Source organism: Macaca fascicularis, chromosome 2, assembly GCF_037993035.2.
Source record: "Macaca fascicularis isolate 582-1 chromosome 2, T2T-MFA8v1.1".
Taxonomy (NCBI): Eukaryota; Metazoa; Chordata; class Mammalia; order Primates; family Cercopithecidae; genus Macaca; species Macaca fascicularis.
The window spans coordinates 110,510,391-110,528,873 of NC_088376.1; the positions used below are offsets into that span (position 1 = coordinate 110,510,391).

The window sequence follows — 18,483 nt, forward strand, 5'->3', positions numbered from 1 at the left end:
TACAGGCAGAGCGGTTTGCAGAGTACTCTCACAAACTGGCATTATATAGACAAAAGGGTGCTCTGGGTATTCAGATGGGTATTTTTCCAGAATGAAGGTCAACCCCTCAGGCTACCATATCCAGCAGGACAGAAATCATGGGAGACCACGCAATTCACAGACTATCCACATTGTCCACCCGGAAGTTGTCCCCAAGAAACTTTTTGAGAGTTTCGCTCCTGTTGCCCAGGCTGGAGTACAGTGGCGTGATCTCCAGCTCACCGCAACCTCCACCTCCTGGGTTCAAGCAATTCTCCTGCCTCAGCCTCCCGAGAAGCTGGGATTACAGGCATGTGCCACCACACCCGGCTAATTTTTTTATATTTTTAGTAGAGACGGGGTTTCTCCATGTTGGTCAGGGTGGTCTTGAACTCCCAACCTTGGGTGATCCACCCGCCTCGGCCTCCCAAAGTGCTGGGATTACAGGCATGAGCCACCACGCCCCACCTCCAGGAAACTCTTGATTGCATTTATTTTCTTTATGAACACTTGGAAGAATACAAAACATTTTTTTTTAACCATTTATGGTCTTGTACCCCACCCCATTAGAATAAATGGCCTGGATGGCATAGGCCCTGCATACTGTATTCACAACTGCAATTTCACTGTATTAATTGACCAATGTCTGGCAAATAGTAGCTCCTCAAATGTTTACTGTATGAAACATCTCATACAATAAACTGTAAGGAACTGTAGGGATCTTGCTCTATCATACGACCTTCTTAACCACTAGCTCTCCAAGGTTGGTTCCTTGACCAGCTTCATCAGCATCTCCTGGGAACTTGTTAAAAATGCGAAATTGGGCTGCGCGGTGGCTCACGCCTGTAATCCCAGCACTTTGGGAGGCCGAGATGGGCAGATCACAAGGTCAGGAGATCAAGACCATCCTGGCCAACACAGCGAAACCCCGTCTCTACTAATAGTAAACAACCACAACAAATTAGCCAGGCGTGGTAGCGGGTGCCTATAGTCCCAGCTACTTGGGAGGCTGAGGCAGGAGAATGGCGGGAACCTAGGAGGCGAAGCTTGCAGCAGTGAGCCGAGATGGCGCCACTGCGCTCCAGCCTGTGCAACAGAGCGAGACTGTGTCTCAAAAAAACAAAAACAAAAACAAAAACAAGCAAAATTTGGTTGGGCGTGGTGGCTCTCACCTGTGATCCCAGCACTTTGGGAGGTTAAGGCGGGAGGATCACTTGAGTCCAGGAGGTTAAGGCTGCAATGAGCTATGATCATGCCACTGTACTCTAGCCTGGGTGACAGAGCAAAACCCCATCTCTAAAAAAAAATTTTTTTGAGATGGAGTCTCACTGTCACCCAGGCTGGAGTGTAGTGGTGCGATCTCAGATCACTGCAACTTCCGCCTCCCGAGTAGCTGGGATTACAGGTGCATGCCACCATGTCTGGTTAATTTTTTGTTTTTACTAAAGACAGGGTTTCACCATGTTGGCCAGGCTGGTCTTAAACTCCTGACCTCAGGTGATCAGCCCACCTTGGCCTCCCAAAATGCAAGTGCTGGGATTACAGGCGTGAGCCACTGCACCCAGCCTAAACTATTCTTAATTGAATGTGGGGGAATTACTCCATGGTAAGGACCCAGGGAACCTATGTAAGACTAGTTGATCATGCATGTCCTCCAATATCCTAAAAATAATTCACACTCAAGTTTATAAACCAGTCTTTAGTTTGAATAAAGGATTAACCTTCCCCATCACCCTTGAGAAAGTACAGGAATCTGGTGAGACCCAGCTGGCTTTGGCTCTCTTTATTAGAGGCACACTTTTGTGAAGAGCAGGGCATTCATCTCATGGCAGACACAGAATCCTCTTCTTTTGCTTCACTGGATTTATGAGCATCCTGAAAACAATCACTTCTTTTTTCTGCACAGGGTTTATTGTCCTTAGAGTATGTCAAGGTTCACAGAACCTTCTGCCCTCAAGGCCTGCCTCCAACTTGGGACTGTCTAAACTGCATCCTGACAAACATTATCCCATTCACTAAGGAAAGCTATTTCTCACACCAGGAGGTGCCAGGATGTTGGCCATCATTTTTGGAGAACTTCCACTCATTTTCACTTTGACCATGCAAATGAACACTGGGTGAGGTATGCTCAAAATGTATGTTCCTTACACATCGTGCAGGTGGGCAGTCAGAAAGGAAGCCCGAGTCACAGAATTTTAACTGCCGACCAAACCAAGACAAGGCGGGGCCAAATGTTTAGGTTCTTCATAGGATATATGAAGAAACTGGTATATGAATGCAGAAAATGGGACTAGAATCCAGAAATGGTGTTCCATTTATTCACTGAAAAAGAGGGAGATTAGGCCTTCTTCATTCATTTTCTCCAATCTCGCCAAACTCCCTCCCCTCATTTTCTCCAAAATAACAACACACTGAGAAACATGTTTGTACAAAAACCACGTATTATTCCCCCCCCTTCACAAAATCAGGTGGCTGTGAATTACAGGAATAAAACCAGATCAAAGACATGAAAAGAAAAAGCCACCACTTATACTGAAATATAACAGTGTTAAGAATTCAGGTATTTTGTAGAATTATTATTATAGTAAAAATATTTCCACCTGGATCTTTTAAATTTGAAAGTGATCACATTAAAGACCTGAGGTTACAAGGGACCACAGTATGAACCAGAATTCCATTTTCCTTCTAGGACTCCAGGGGAACAGGTAAGTATTTGGAATGAGTTTCCTTTGGGAAAGACTGGCAGGAAGTAGGGAAAACCCTGGCCATTGTCAAAAGGCACTGGGGTCTTTCTGGAGCCAAATGCATTGGAACTAAACTCCAGTAGGAATAAACTCATTCCCATTTTCCACTCCCAAGAGTCCAGAACAAAAACAAAAGGACCAAGGTCTCCTCGGTTCCAGTATTCCAGTACTCTGATGGTGACCAGGGACACCTGGTTAGAGGCAAACCTGAGGGTTTGAAAGGCAAATCTCAATTGTGGTTTTATTTTTTTTTTGCTTTCTGATATTAAGGAAAAAAGTTCCCTATACCCTCTCATATGTAAAGCTTTAGAAAATATATAGAAAAAGATATCCAAAAGATGTCCACCTTGCATTCTAAATAATGAAACTGCCACTTGAGAATGTGAAGTAAGAAAGCCAGGCGCTTTGGAAACCAAGCTCTACCAAAAACACCCTTTCCCCACACATGGAAGGACAGAAGGGAGGGAAGGACGAGAAAACCGGGAACTTTCAAGTCACTTATCAGCAGGGGTAAATACGAGCTCAAATTAAGGCATTTTTGTGGCTTGTCCTCTGGAATGGCATTCTACCCTCCCAGCCTGAGCACCCCAAACCTCAAAGCATGATGCTCTGACTGCCAAGTGAGTTCCTTGTTACCCTCAGCATCTCTTTGAAAACCCTGTGATAGATGGAATGTGAGATTCTCAGAAATGGAAGGGAGAAGGTACAAGGAACTAATATCCTGCTTCACTTTTCCCATCCCATCCTAACCTTAAAAGTACCGGTTCATGAAATTCTACTCCCTGGCTACTGTAACAAGAGGTAGTTTGGGGACTTGTACCCCCAGCCATCCTAACCAAGTTTCACGAGCTAAAACATTCAGCACTATCTACTTTTTTTTTTTTTTCTTCTTGTAAAGGGTTTTTTAAAGAGGGAGAAAAAAAAATGCACACAAAGCAGTGAATAGTAGGCTAGACTCATTGCAGGGGTCATTACCCAAGACTCCTAACTTTCAAGGCTAGTTGAGGAAACTAAGGAATGCTTCCCAATATTACAACCCTCAAAGGTCAAATTGCCCCCAGAAAAACAAAACACTCACCCCCAATCCAATGAATCATCTGCATAGAAAACCAGAGCCAGCGGGCCTAGGGAAGGAGCGGATGTTTGTGCTCTCCTCTAGCACATACTAGTTCAGTGGTATGTTCTGCCAGGCAGTGTGGAGGCCCTCAGAGGCCTCACTAGGGAATAAAATCACTGAGGTTCTCCTTCCACATCTCTTTTAATTTTCACACATTTGTGTGTGGCAAAAGTCTCAAACTTTACCATCAGCACCATTCTTAGCTCAGAAAAGCAGAAATAAGGTCACTTATAATGCCTTAAGGTTTGTCCCCTGTGGCTATCCCCCTTCTGCCCATCACTATTTTTTGGTTCCTATTAACTTAGGGTGCTCTCCTTTAAAACAATAATAACAGAAAGATAAAAAGATAATGATTATATAGCATTATCCATAGAAGCATAAGACAAAGCAAAAAACTGCAAGAGAGCAAAAATGATAAAGACATAGCATGCTAAAGTTGACAGGACCTGCAGAGAAACTGTCAGCTTACTCCCACACCAGGACAGGGGAGATGCAGGTTATTTTAAGGATGACCAGGGCACACTGTCACCACAGGTTTCCCCTTGAGTGTTGGCTAAGGACCCAACACAAAAAGTGTCAGAAGGAGGGGTGGTAAGAGGAGTGGGGAGGCACTGGACACGTGCTTGGAGCTGTGAGAAGAAAAACCCTGAAAGAAACCAAAGAAAGTTTGAGGAACACAAGTCTTGTCATCCCCACTCCAGCTCATGGTGGTGGACGTGGATGTTCTCTGCATCTTCCAGGCTAAGGAGCAGCTGAGGCTGGTGGGCCAGGAGCAGGAGGCGGAGGGACCCCATCTGCAGGTGGTGGTGGCGGCGGCTGCTGCTGTGGTGGAGGGGGATCTGCAAACATATCCAAGAGTAACTCGTTATTGCTGGAAATACAAGGGACTTAGAGGAAAGAGCCTACTCAATGAAAAAAAGACACAGAAGTCATTTTCTTAGTGGCAGGCAACCAATGCACCCTCTGAGGCATTGATTCCACTGTGGTCTATGCAGGTCAATTCCTTCTGAATCTCCAGGGTGCTGCTCATGTTGCTTAGCCTAACCCTAGTGGCTGGGGAGTGGGAGGTGTCTGAATTTCCCCCACCCTCCTTCCAGGCCAACTCCTTCCACGAATTGTTCAGAAGTTAATTTTGATTTCATTGTATTTCAATGGTTCTAATTTTATTTCTTCAGTTAAATAATAAGCTCCTTCCTGGGACAGTTCTATGTCTTATTTTTCTTTCTCCCATAAGTCCCTAGCCTAGCTGGGCACACAAGAGATTATCAATAAATTCTTGCTATTTAAATGTCTCCACCAGGGCCAGAGAGCTTCACTTGAGGCAGTTGCTGACAAACTGGATAGTCCAGGGAGGCCTCCACAGCTCCTGAACTGCAGTCCTTCGATTTTTGGCCCAAACTAGGTCATGTCCTGAAGGGAACAATTAGTGTGAGTGTCTGGGACTCTTTCCTATGTCAACTTTAGCTGCTTTAGTGTACAAAGGAACCCTAGAGATCATTTAATCTGGGTTTTAAAAACCCCTAGATCTTGCCAGAATTGAAAACATATGAAACAAAGTGCAGCCTTGCTCACCAATCAATTCACCCAACTCTATGCCCAAGAGGTTTCTACCAAACCCTTAAGACTCTTCAATGCATTTTGAAACTCACTGATCTAATCCCTTGTGTCATCTTTCAGTGGAGGAAATGAAGGGCTGAAGTGGAGAAGCAACTCATCCAGTGTGGCCTACCTAGTATCCTAGAACCAATTCACATGGCTCAGAATTCCCAGAGCACTGACTTATGGTAGGAACCAGGCAGCAGGTGGGAAGGTTCCACCTGAAACCCTCCACATTCTCAACGAGCTCTACTGAGGTCCCTTTGGGAAGGAATCCTGAAGTGCAAAACATGCGTGACCAGCAGGGCATGACAGTGGTAAATTGGTAAAGACCAGTGACACTACCTCTGCAACAGGGATGGAAAACTGGTCAACTCTCCTGACAGGCGGGTTCATTTATGTACGGTTTGCAGGGTGGCTTGGCAAACATTTTCTTGCCAAGAAAAAGAGGTACCAACTGTACTATACAACCTCTGACCACTAGCTTAAGGGAGGTAATTAAAAAAAAAATTGTTGTGATCTTATATACCTAGATAAATTAGTGTCTTTCTTTTGTGTATCTACTTTGTCCCAGACTCTGGGGGCCAGAGAAGAGTAAGACACGTCTCAGTCTGTGAAACCTCCCAGAGTATTACAGTGTACTTAAGGCACATCGTAGTCTCATGTAACCTATGGTAAGTTCTATATGCCTTCATGTAACATTTGCTAAGTTCTATCCAAGTTTTCATTTCTTGTTTTCCCAACTAAAGCTCCTACAGAGCAAGAATTCTTATGCTTCCTATCTTTCTGAACTATAAATAGTAGCTAAACTTTTGGCCACACGTGAACTTCTACATGAACCTAAGATTACAGATGTGGCTGGGGTACCCGACCCACTATTGGCTGCATTTCAGCATCATCCTCACTGGGAAGACCTTCTGGAGTAAAAGGCAGGCCAGGGTCTCTGAAACAACCCTCAGGCCAAGGCTGAAGCCGAGCAAGAGCCTATGGGAGAAATGACCTGGCCTCTAAACACAGCCTCAGACAACTATCACTTAGCAGCACCAGTGCTTTCTTCATTGAGCTTGCTGGGACTTCGTATTTCCTCTCAACACAGACCCCAAATACTACTTTCTTAGCCTACACAGCCACTACTAATACATCAAGAATGGCTACAAGAAACATATGTTATTCCAGCTCTAAACTCACTTCTTTTCTTTACACACATCACTTTTGAACCCTGTATCCACAAAAGGCTGCTGTAGGGAAAATCACCACCAGTAGCTCTACATGTCTGTTGAGAGTCATAATGAGACAGGCTTAAACAGAGGAATATCTTTTTGGCCCCAATGCCGACAGTGCATGCCATAAAGGCGCAACCCTGATTAGAAGCATTTTGTCATCTGTGCACCTGTCCATCGGGGTGCCTAAGAACAAAGACTGAAAACTGGTCTTCTAGAAGCCACTGTCACAGACTGCATCATCCATGGACCTGCCAAATCTCGGGGAGAGAACAAAGCCTCCTTCCCTTATCTACAGCCCTCCAGGACAGACCCTGGGATAATGCATCCCCCTACCGTGTTACTTACACATGCCGTTAGGTGCTGTCAGGGATACCCGGGGTCCTAAGATGTTTCCTGGCATTGGAGGCATGCCAGGAGGGGTAGGGCCACTCCCAGAGGGGTGGATGTTGGCTGCAACAGTGGGAATCATGCGGCCTGGCATGTGCTGCCCGGGCATCATGGAACCTGGGCCTGGTATCTGACCTGTGGAGGGAGATTTAAAGTACTATAAGTATACTAGAAAGGGGTATAAGAAAGGGATCAACTTAAATCCAACTCCTAAATACAGATAAATATCCAACCTTCCAGAGGATCTGAAATACCAACAGAGCAATAATCTGTAATAATCTCTACGTCTAGCTTTTTGTATTCTGAGTTTTTTGGAGGAGGGTGTTAATGGGGGTAGATCTGTGGAATGACTGATTATTCTAAACACTGGCAAGAAGGTGGCTGTAAAAAGAAATGGCAAAGGTTCCCTAAAATAAAGCACTCACTCTGGTTAGTTTGGGTGAGCAGTAGATTGTCAAATGTCTTCCTGAGGATATACAATGCCAAGCACAGCCCACAGGGAATGGAGAGGACTTTAAAAGGAAGTCAGTAAGTAAAAGTCAGTAAAAGGACCACAACTCAGTCCAGATTGTGCTCCATGGCTTACAGGGAAGGTTTGTCTGAAAGGGTATTAGTACTGCGAAATCACCATTAAAAGGGGATTCTGATTTGAATCCCCAATTCCTGTCCACAACTATTTCTCCCATTAAAAGCCTCATGTATGATTTAAAAAAAAAAAAAAAAAATCATTCCTTATAGAGGTTACTATGAAGCACTCGCCTGATAGACTCATATGGGAAAACACAGACAGCTCCATCTCTTCCTACCGTTTTCTCCCTTTCCCTTCCTTTCATTTCATTTCTTTTTTTTTTGACAGTCTCACTCTGTTGCCCAGGCTGGAGTGCAGTGGCATGACCTCAGCTCATTGCAACCTCCGCCTCCTGGGTTCAAGCAATTTTCGTGCCTCAGCCTCCCAAGTAGTTGGGATTACAGGTGCCCCACCAGGCCCAGCTAATTTTTTTTGTATTTTTAGTAGGGACGGTTTTTTTTTCTTTTTTTTTTTTTTTTTTTTTTGGAGACAGAGTCTCGCTCTGTCACCCAGGCTGGACTGCAAGTGGCGCCATCTCTGCTCACTGCAAGCTCTGCCTCCCGGGTTCCCGCCATTCTCCTGCCTCAGCCTCCCGAGTAGCTGGGACTACAGGCGCTCGCCACCACGCTTGGCTAATTTTTTGTATTTTTAATAGAGACGGGGTTTCACCGAGTTAGCCAGGATGGTCTCGATCTCCTGACCTTGTGATCCGCCTGCCTCGGCCTCCCAAAGTGCTGGGATTACAGGCGTGAGCCACTGCGCCCGGCCGAGACAGGGTTTTGCCATGTTGCCCAGGCTGGTCTTGAACTCCTGAGCTCAGGCAGTATGACTGCCTCAGCCTCCCAAAGCGCTGGGATTACAGGCGTGAGCCACTCTTCCTATTGTTTTCTAATTAATGACAGAAGACTCTACAGTATTCAATACTGTTGTTCAATACTGAGGGACATGAACACTAAAGGAATCATTTGAGAGATGAAAATCATATGAGAGTCAATATAGTTTTTTTTCTTTAAATCCAGGGGCTTTACTATCTTTTTGTAAGGACAACTGTATGCAACTGAATATAGGTTAGAAGACAGTACCAAGACAGCTAGAAATAAGAATGCTTGATCTTGAAAAATGTGGAGATGGGACCATTTGATAACTAACTGGCAACTGAACACTGAAGGACAAGAACACTAAAATACCTCCCGTATTCGGTTTCACACTGAGCTTTCTGACCCTTTAGAATGTTTAGCCAACTTTTTCTGTAAAGAGCCAGATAGTAAATATTTTAGTCTTTGCCAGCCATATGGTCTCTGTCACAACTATTCAACTCTGCAATGTAAGCATGAAGGCAGTCACAGATGATACACAATAGACTGTGTTCTAATAAATACATCTTTATGAACTCTAAAAGGTTAATTTCACAAATTTTTCATGTGACATGAAACATTATTCTTCTTTTGATATCCCCCTCCAACCATTTAAACTATAAAAACCACTCTTAGCTTACAAACTGTATGAAAAACAATTGATGAGCCAGATTTTGACCTAGGCTGTAGGCGATTCCTGCTTTGGATATGATGGTAAATATTTACTAGTTCTTAAACCAAGGGATTTGGCTGCTGGGCTTGTTTTCTTTTGTTGAGAAAGAATTCTCTACTGAGGTTGGAGTGCAGTGGTGCAATCACAGGTCAGCTCACTGCAGCCTCAACAACTCAAACTCAAGTGATCCTCCTGCCTCAGTCTCTCAAGTAGCTGGAACTACAGGTGAGCATCACCATGCCTGGCTAGTTTTAAATTTTTTTATAGAGATGGGGTCTCACCATGTTTCCCAGGCTGGTAGTCTTGGTTTTTTTTTTTTTTTGAGACAGGGTCTCTCTCTGTCACCCAGGCTAGAGTGCAGTGACACGATTTCAGCTCACTGGAACCTCTGCTTCCTGGGTTCAAAGGATTCTCCTGCCTCAGCCTCCTACATAGTTGGGACTACAGGTGTGCACCACCATGCCCGGCTTTTTTTTTTCCTTTGGTATTTTCAGTAGAGACAGGGTTTCACTATGTTGGCCAGGCTGATCTCGAACTCCTGACCTCAAGTGATCCACCCACCTCAGGCTCCCAAAGTGCTGGGTTTGTAGGTATGAGCCACCGCACCCGGCCGTAGTCTTGGTTTTAAAGAGTAATAAATCAAGAAGAATAGTTTAATGGGCACAATCAAGGCTTATTTTATTTTATTTTTTTAGACAGAATCTTGCTCTGTCGCCATCTTGGCTCACTGCAACCTCTGCCTCCCAGGTTCAAGCAATTCTCCTGTCTCAGCCTCCCAAGTAGCCGGGATTACAGGTGTGCATCACCATACCTGGATAACTTTTGCATTTTCTGTAGAGACAGGGTTTCACCATGTTGCCCAGGCTGGTATCGAACTCCTGACCTCAAGTGATCTGCCTGCCTCAGCCTCCTAAAGTGTTGGGATTACAGGCGTGAGCCACCGTGCCTGGCCTGAAATTTTTTTATGTAGGACAAATTATATTCTCTACAGAATAAGAAAACAGAATCAATGTAGTTTTTCTTTAAATCTAGGGACTTTACTATCTATGTAAGGACAACTGTATGAAACTGAATATAGGTTAGAAGACAGTACTGAGACAGCTAGAAATAAGAATGCTTAATCTTGAAAAATTTGGAGATTGGACCAAATTAAAATACACAAAGCAGTATTGAAGATAATTCAAATAAAGACTCTCTGTCACTACAGAAAGAGGTCTATCTAAACAAAGACATACAAAGCTTCAAACCACACCCTGCCTATCTCCAGTGGCTGTTCCTTGACCCAAGAACCTAAGAGAGGAGCCCCTTACTTCAGAGGTGTCAATGAAGAGAACTACAATGAAGTATGAGAATTAGGAATAAGGGGCTGGGCACGGTGGTTCACGCCAGAGGTCAGGAGTTCATGACTAGCCTGACCAACATGGTGAAACCCCATCTCTACTAAAAATACTAAAATTAGCCAGGCATAGTGGCATGCTCCTGTAATCTCAGCTACTTGGGAGGCTGAGGCAGGAGAACTGCCTTGAACCCCGAAGGCGGAGGTTGCAGTGAGCCATGATTGCACCACTGCACCCCAGCCTGGGTAACAAGAGTGAAACTCTGTCAAAAAAAAAAAAAAAAAAGAATTAGGAATTAAGGTAGTCCAGTCTTCCAGGGACTACTTTTTAAAACAAAATACATCAACATTATGTCCCAGAATATACAGAATAGTGAGTTTTGGGCCCTCTGGCCCATATTTCTGCACTCTATAATGTAACGCAAAGCCCGGCAGAGGAGTCTCAGAGATCCGCTTGCTGGAAAATAACTTGGTCAAATCACTTTGGCAAAACCAAGAGCAGCTGCTGAATCTACTCCTACGTGGACACTGCCACTAGGACCAACTGACCATTATTAATTTTTGTCTTTTTGTACTTGTGCCGTGTAGCTAGGATAGAAATAGGCAGTGTTGGAGAGTCTGCCAATCTAGGGATTGACTCAGAGATAAAAGGGACAAATGGCAAGAATACTACAAGGCATATGAACGATGAGTGCACATAAAGGAGTGAAAGGCAAATCAAGGAAAAACCATGGAAGGAGCAAGCCAAAAAAAATGAAGACTTTCCAGCTGATCAATAAAAATTTGTGAGTAACCTGGAATTGTGGATGAGATGTAAGTAAAGTGAAGGAAAGGGATTAGGGATAGGACTAATCCTAAAAACACCTGGGACAGCAGGGACCCAAGGACTCAGGCATCCTTGTGATGGGACTGTGAAGCCACATGCTTGTAGATCCACAAACCAATAAGAAATAACAGAAATCCTGGGTGCCTTGGCCCACCCCCAGGGAATATGCTGCAGGACAGCAGGTACACCTTGATAAGATCTGCATACCTACATCCCTACAACCCATCCTGACTCCTGCAGCCGCTCCTCTATTCTCCATCTCTGACCTGTTGTTGCAGGAATGTTACTACATAAGTGGAAGCACTGTTTGCAATGTTTTGGAATTGGCTTCTTTTTTCACTCCAGGTAATTTCCTGGAGAGTCACCGGTTGTGTATGCAGTCACGGGCTGTTCCTCTCAATGCTGGGTGGTGCTCCCTGCTGTGGATGGACCACACACCTTAAAGAGGACATCCAGTGCTTCTCACTTTTTGGCTACTATGAATAAAGCTGCTAGAAAAGTTTGTGTATGGGTTAAGATTTTTTTTTTTTAAAAAAAACACATGGCCAAGTGGGCGCGGTGGCTCACCACCAGTAATCCCAGTACTTTGGGAGGCCGAGGTGAGCAAATCACCTGAGGTCAGGAGTTCAAGATCAGCCTGGCCAACATGTTGAAACTCTGTCTCTAATAAAAATACAAAAAAATTAGCCAGATGTGGTGGCGGGCACCTGTAATCCCAGCTACTCTGAAGGCTGAGGCAGGAGAATCGCTTGAACTGGAGAGGCGGAGGTTGCAGTGAGCCGAGAACGAGCCATTGCACTCCAGCCTGGGCAACAAGAGTGAAATTTCGTCTCAAAATAAATAAATAAATAAATAAATAAATAAATAAATAAATAAAATAAACACACAGCCAAGCCTAAGTTAAACAATCAGAAAATAATGTGAATATCACTCCTATTGTAACTGAGAGGTACCATTTATATGTAGCATCTACATAAATACCATACCCTTCTGTGGTACCTTACTATCTTTCATCTGTATTACACTGAGGCTTATAAAGGTTTTTTTGTTTTGTTGTTTTTTGAGACAAGAGTCTTGCTCTGTTGCCCAGGCTGGAGTACAGTGGGGCGATCTTGACTCACTGCAACCTCTGCCTCCCCAGTTCAAGTGAGTCTCCTGCCTCAGTCTCCTGAAGAGCTGAAACTATAGGCTCACGCCACCACGCCCAGTTAATTTTTGTATTTTTAGTAGAGACCGAGTTTCACCATGTTGGTCAGGAAGGTCTCAATCTCTTGACCTTGTGATCTGTCTGCCTTGGCCTCCCAAAGTGCTGGGATTACAGGTGTGAGCTACCAAGTCCGGCCAGATTTTTTTTTTTTTTTTTTTTGAGACGGAGTCTCACTCTGTCCCCCTTGCTGGAGTGCAGTGGCCGGATCTCAGCTCACTGCAAGCTCCGCCTCCCGGGTTCACGCCATTCTCCTGCCTCAGCCTCCCGAGTAGCTGGGACTACAGGCGCCCGCCACCTCGCCCGGCTAGTTTTTTTGTATTTTTTAGTAGAGACGGGGTTTCACTGTGTTAGCCAGGATGGTCTCGATCTCCTGACCTCGTGATCCACCCGTCTCGGCCTCCCAAAGTGCTGGGATTACAGGCTTGAGCCACCGCGCCCGGCCCAGGTTTTTTTTTTTTTCCCCCAAAACAAAAATAAAACAAAACTGCTGGGTCTGTCATGATTCAAAGGAAAAAGGGCTACATTAATTCAAAAAAAGAGTCATGCATGTAGAACAAGGGGTGAGAACTTCAATAGTAAGGCTACAGAAGACTTAGTGAAAAGTTGTGAAGAGAAGAGAAGATTGAACCTAATTTTTTGTGGGATGGAAAGCAATTTTTTAGAAAATGTTTAAGAGATGGGGTCTTGGCCATGTGCGGTGGCTCATGCCTCTAATTCCAGCACTTTGGGAGGCCAAGGCGGGTGGATCAAGGGGTCAGGAGTTCAAGACCAGTCTGGTCAAGATGGTGAAACCCCATGGTGGTTACAGGCATGGTGGCAGGCGCCTGTAATCTCAGCTACTCGGGAGGCTGAGGCAGGGAACTGCTTGGACCTGGGAGGCGGAGGTTGCAGTGAGCTGAGATCATGCCATTGCACTCCAGCCTGGGCGACAGAGTCAGACTCCGTCTCAAAAAGAAGAAGAAGAAGAAAAAAAAAGATGGGGTCTTGCTATGTTGCCGAGGCTGAACTAGACCTCCTGGGCTCACGTGATTCTCCTCCCTCAGCCTCCTCTGTAGCTGGGGTTACAGGTGCATGCCACCATGCCCAGCTAGGATAGAAAGCTTTAAGAAGGGATGGAGAGGAGTTAGTGCCTAGAGCAGAGAAAAAGCGCTTTTGCAGAGAAGTATGGGCTGAATGTCAGGTTGATGAGATAGACAAGAATAGGAGATGGCACTCTGCAAGTTCCTTCTTTTTTTTTTTTTTTTTTTTTTTTAATAAAAGAGATGAGGTCTTGGTTGGGGGCGGTGGCTCATGCCTGTAATCCCGGCACTTTAGGAGGCTAAGGCGGGTGGATCATGAGGTCAGGTGTTTGAGACTAGCCTGACCAACGCGATGAAACCCCATCTCTACTAAAAATACAAAAATTAGCTGGGCATGGTGGCGCACACCTGTAATCCCAGCTACTCAGGAGGCTGAGGCAGGAGTTGCAGTGAGCTGAGCTGAGATTGCGCCACTGCACTCAAGCCTGGACGACAGAGCAAGACTCAGTCTCAAAAAAAAAAAAAAAAAAGAGATGAGGTCTTGCTCTGTCACCCAGGCTGGAGTACAGTGGTATGATCATAGCTCACTAAAGCAGTGAACTCCTGGGTTCAAGTGATGCCCCCACCTCAACTTCCTGAGTAGCTAGGATTACAGGTGTGCACCACCACGTCAGCTAGTTTATTTATTTAATTTTTTATTTTTTGAGACGGAGTCTCACTCTGTTGCCCAGGCTGGAGTGCAGTGGCGCAGTCTCCGCTCACTGCAAGCTCCGCCTCGTGGGTTCACGCCATTCTCCCGCCTCAGCCTCCTGAGTAGCTGGGACTACAGACGCTCGCCACCACGCCTGGCTAATTTTTTGTATTTTTAGTAGAGATGGGTTTTCACCGTGTTAGCCAGGATGGTCTTGATCTCCTGACCGCGTGATCCGCCTGCCTCAGCCTCCCAAAGTGCTGGGATTACAGGCGTTTGAGCTACCGCGGTCGGCCCATACCAGCTAATTTTTTATACAGATGGGGCCTTCTATGTTGCCCAGGCTGGTTTCAAACTCCTAGGCTCAATGATCCTCCTACCTCAGTCTCCTGAGTTGCTGAGACTATAAGTGTGAGCTACTGTGCCCAGCCGCAGGTTCCTTAAAAACAGGCATCCTGGGGATTGGTGACAGAGCAAGGAGGAAGGGTGAGCATGGAACTGAGATGGAGAATGAATTTGGGTTTGGTATCTGACTGCTGGGAGTGTGAAGATGGGATGATGTGAAGAGGACACAGAACTTTTGCTTTGGGAACAGGAGATATAGGCTGGGCAGCCACACAATGAAATACAGAGGTATGTGTAAAGGGAAGAAGGTATAGAACTCCCAGAGTTTCAAATAGAGCAGTGGCAAACACAGAGACTTACTATTCTAAGATTCTCCACAAACTGTCAAAGGGGCAGTTTTTAAGGTAGTACTGTCCCAGCTTTGTTTTTAAGGTGGCACCTTTGTTTTTAAGGTGGTACTGTCCCAGCTCCCTTTTGGAGGCCCGTTTTTTGCTCTCTTCCTACCCCACATCACCTGCTACGCCATTAATAAAAGCAATGCTTTGTTTTCCACACTCTAAATCACTACTAATGATTCTCTAATGGTATTCTAGGTGGTGTGAAGGGTGACAGGAGATGACTTCGTTGCTGCTGGAAACAGGAGGCCTACTTTTAAGCTAAAAAGTACAACACTCTAGCCTGCAGACGAAAGAACACTCCTAATGGACTTGTGAGAAAGGGAAGCCATATACTAGGAGAAATAATGCCGCCCGTGTTTATCAACAGGTACAGGTTGCTTCCTTCCACCAAGTCCAACCTGGACAGAGGCCTTAAACAAGTTAGGAAGAACATATTGCCACCCTTCACAGGTCTCCTCCTCTCTCTCTGAATCCCTGAGCTTTGGTTTCCTGAGACTTTATTGAATAAAGCTATGTATGTGGCCCGGCACAGTGGCTCACGCCTGTAATCCCAGTACTTTGGGAGGCTGAGGTCAGGAGTTCAAGACCAGCCTGGCCAACATAGTGAAACCTTGTCGCTACTAAAAATGCAAAAATCAGCTGTGTGTGGTGGTACATGCCTGTGGTCACAGCTACTCGGAAGGCTGAGGAGAAGATCGTTTGAACCTGGGAGGTGGAGAATGCAGTGAGCTGAGATTGCGCCACTGCACACTCCAGCCTGGGCAACAGAGAGACTCTGTCTCAAAAAAAAAAAAAAAAAAAAAAAGAGAGAGACACACACACAGAGACAGAGACATAGAGAGGAGAAGGTGATGTAAAGATGGAGCAAAGAAAGACGTGGCCATAAGACAAGGAATGCTGCAAGCCACCAGAAGTTGGAAGAGACAAGGAACAGGATTCTTCCCTATACACCCTGGAAGGAGCATGGCTTTGCTGGATGTTGGACCTGATTTCTCAGAAAGTAAGAATAAATTTCTCTTGTATTAAGTTATTATGACAGGCTGGGTGCAGTAGCTCATGCCTGTAATACCAGCACTTTGGGAGGCCAAGGAGGGTGGATCACCTGAGGTCAGAAGTTTGACACCAGCCTGGCCAACATGGTGAAACCCCGTCTCTACTAATAATACAACAATTAGCCAGGAGTGCATATGCCTGTAATCCCAGCTACTTGGGAAGCTGAGGCAGGAGAATCACTTGAACCCAGGAGGCGGAGGTTAGAGTTAGCAGAGATCACACCACTGAACTCCAGCCTGAACGACAAGAGCAAAACTCTTGTCTCAAAAAAATTATAGCAGCCTCAGGAAACTATGTAGGAAACATGTGGTATGCCTTAGGCACTGTACTTAAGAGTTTTATAAATGTTAACTCATTCAATCCCCATACAACACTATAAACCAGGCACTATTATCCCTGTGAAAGAAAGGGAAGGACACAAAGATTAAGTAGCCTGCCCAATGTCATAAAGCTGTAAATGAGGGAGCTCAGATCTGATGTAGGTACTCTGATTCTAGAGATGGTGCTTGCAGCCAGTATGCACCTCTGACAATCAAGGTCTGGGGGAGAGGGGTCTAACAGGTGCTCAGAGACAATGTGATGCAAACCCTGGTGTCACCAAACTGATTGACCTGTTATTTGCCCCATGCTCAGCTCCAGACAGAAATTACTTTCTGAACCAGCAATTCAGAGTGTATGTTCCAGCAGAGAAATCAACTATTCAAGAAACAATCTGGCAAAGAGGAGCATCACTGGCTGACTGACAAACGCCCATGAAGTGATATCTACCTATCATGCACTGGGAAATGCCTGCAGGCTCTTGCTCTTAAGTCCAGTAGTACTATTTCCAAAGCTATCTTCTCAGTGGCAGTGGCCCATTTACCTATTTCCCTACATCTTTATGAATACAAGCTGGGATAGGGCAGCTTTAGGGTTTTCCAAGGCTGTTAGCCCAACAGATAAAACCTTTCTTTTCATTTATTATAAATTCTAAAGCCTTGTGGAAAAGATTCTTTATCCTATTGTCACAAACAAGGTCATAAAGCCGCTAGGATACAGGTGTTCTGAGTAGGAGAGGACAACAGCTTCTCAGCAGCAAAAATGAAGGTATAGAGGAAAAGCAATTTACTTCTGCTTATGGCACCTTGCAAAGACAAACATCTCACAGGAAAGCAAAGGGTACTCTAAGAGTGAATGATGTCCCTTTGCTGTCCAGAGGTTCCTTCTGTCAGATGCTATGCAACTCAGCACTGGTGTACCTGGGGCAGTGGGTTTAGAGAAAAGACAGGAAAGGAGGTAAGAATAAGGCTGAGTAAGGGTCGACCATGCCAGGTGATGTGACAGTTATCTCTTTGAAGCCTCCAGGTTGTTAGGAAGATGATGGTAAGGGCCCAGTTTTGAGATAAGGAAACTAAGCCTCAGAGAAGCTATGTAATTTGGCCCAAAGTCACAATGAACAAGAGACTGAGCTGAGATTCAAATCCAGGTCATTCTGATCCTGAAGTCCATTCTCTTTTCCTTTACCCCACCTTCCTTTCGAAGGAGTAACTTTCCCCTTAGAAAAGGTAACTTCCAAGGATGAAATCTGAAATGGGTAGAATTTAAGAAGACTCAGGAGAAGACAAAATCAATTTCTCGTAAAGCAACCCTTGTCCTTACAAAACCTAAACATCCTTATGGTTTTTGTGGTGTCTTAATATAGGTCTCACCACTTTTAAATGAACAACAGTGTCTGAAGGCATTTCCATTAATTCTTACTAACATTAAGAGATCTGGGCCGGGCGTGGTGGCTCAAGCCTGTAATCCCAGCACTTTGGGAGGCCCACACAGGCGGATCACAAGGTCAGGAGATCGAGACCATCCTGGCTAACACGGTGAAACCCCGTCTCTACTAAAAAATACAAAAAACTAGCCGGGCGAGGTGGCGGGCGCCTGTAGTCCCAGCTACTCAGGAGGCTGAGGCAGGAGAATGGTGTAAACCCGGGAGGCGGAGCTTGCAGTGAGCTGAGATCCGGCCACTGCACCCCAGCCTGGGAGACAGAGCAAGACTCCGTCTCAAAAAAAAAAAAAAAAAAAAAAAAAGAGAGATCTGGCCCACACAAATCTGAAATGCATAGGAACAGGCCTTGGCAAACGAAGTAAAGGGTGTATGTCTTTTCCATTAAAAAAAAAAAAAAATCAGGTATTTTTTTTCCCAACAGACAGGGAGAGGAAGAAAATGAGAGAGAGACAGAGAGAGCGTGTGCATCAAAACAGCAGTATCAAAGCTTAGAATGGTGGCAGTCTGACCTACATACAAGCTTTTTTTCTTTTCTTTTTTTTTTTTAAACAGCAGGCATCTGAAGCCTGAAAAATTAAAAGGTTTGCTAAAATTAAGTTTAGTAGAAAAATCCCTCATTCTCTTTCAGGTTTATTATATCTTTTACTAAAGCATTACACTCATGACACT

General features: G+C 45.0%; 1 protein-coding gene across 2 annotated transcripts in view; it reads right to left on the reverse strand.

The window, feature by feature from the left end:
- Positions 1 to 1,786: 1,786 nt before the first annotated feature.
- SMARCC1 (SWI/SNF related BAF chromatin remodeling complex subunit C1) overlaps positions 1,787 to 18,483 on the reverse strand; it is a 194,554-nt gene continuing 177,857 nt past the window's right edge. For both annotated transcript variants that reach the window (XM_045386359.3, XM_045386358.3), the window contains 2 exons: positions 7,044 to 7,220; positions 1,787 to 4,718 (listed from right to left, as the gene is read on the reverse strand). In XM_045386359.3, coding sequence (XP_045242294.1) covers positions 4,621 to 4,718; positions 7,044 to 7,220 — 275 coding nt within the window. In that variant the 3' untranslated portion in view covers positions 1,787 to 4,620. The remainder of the gene's footprint in view (positions 4,719 to 7,043; positions 7,221 to 18,483) is intronic.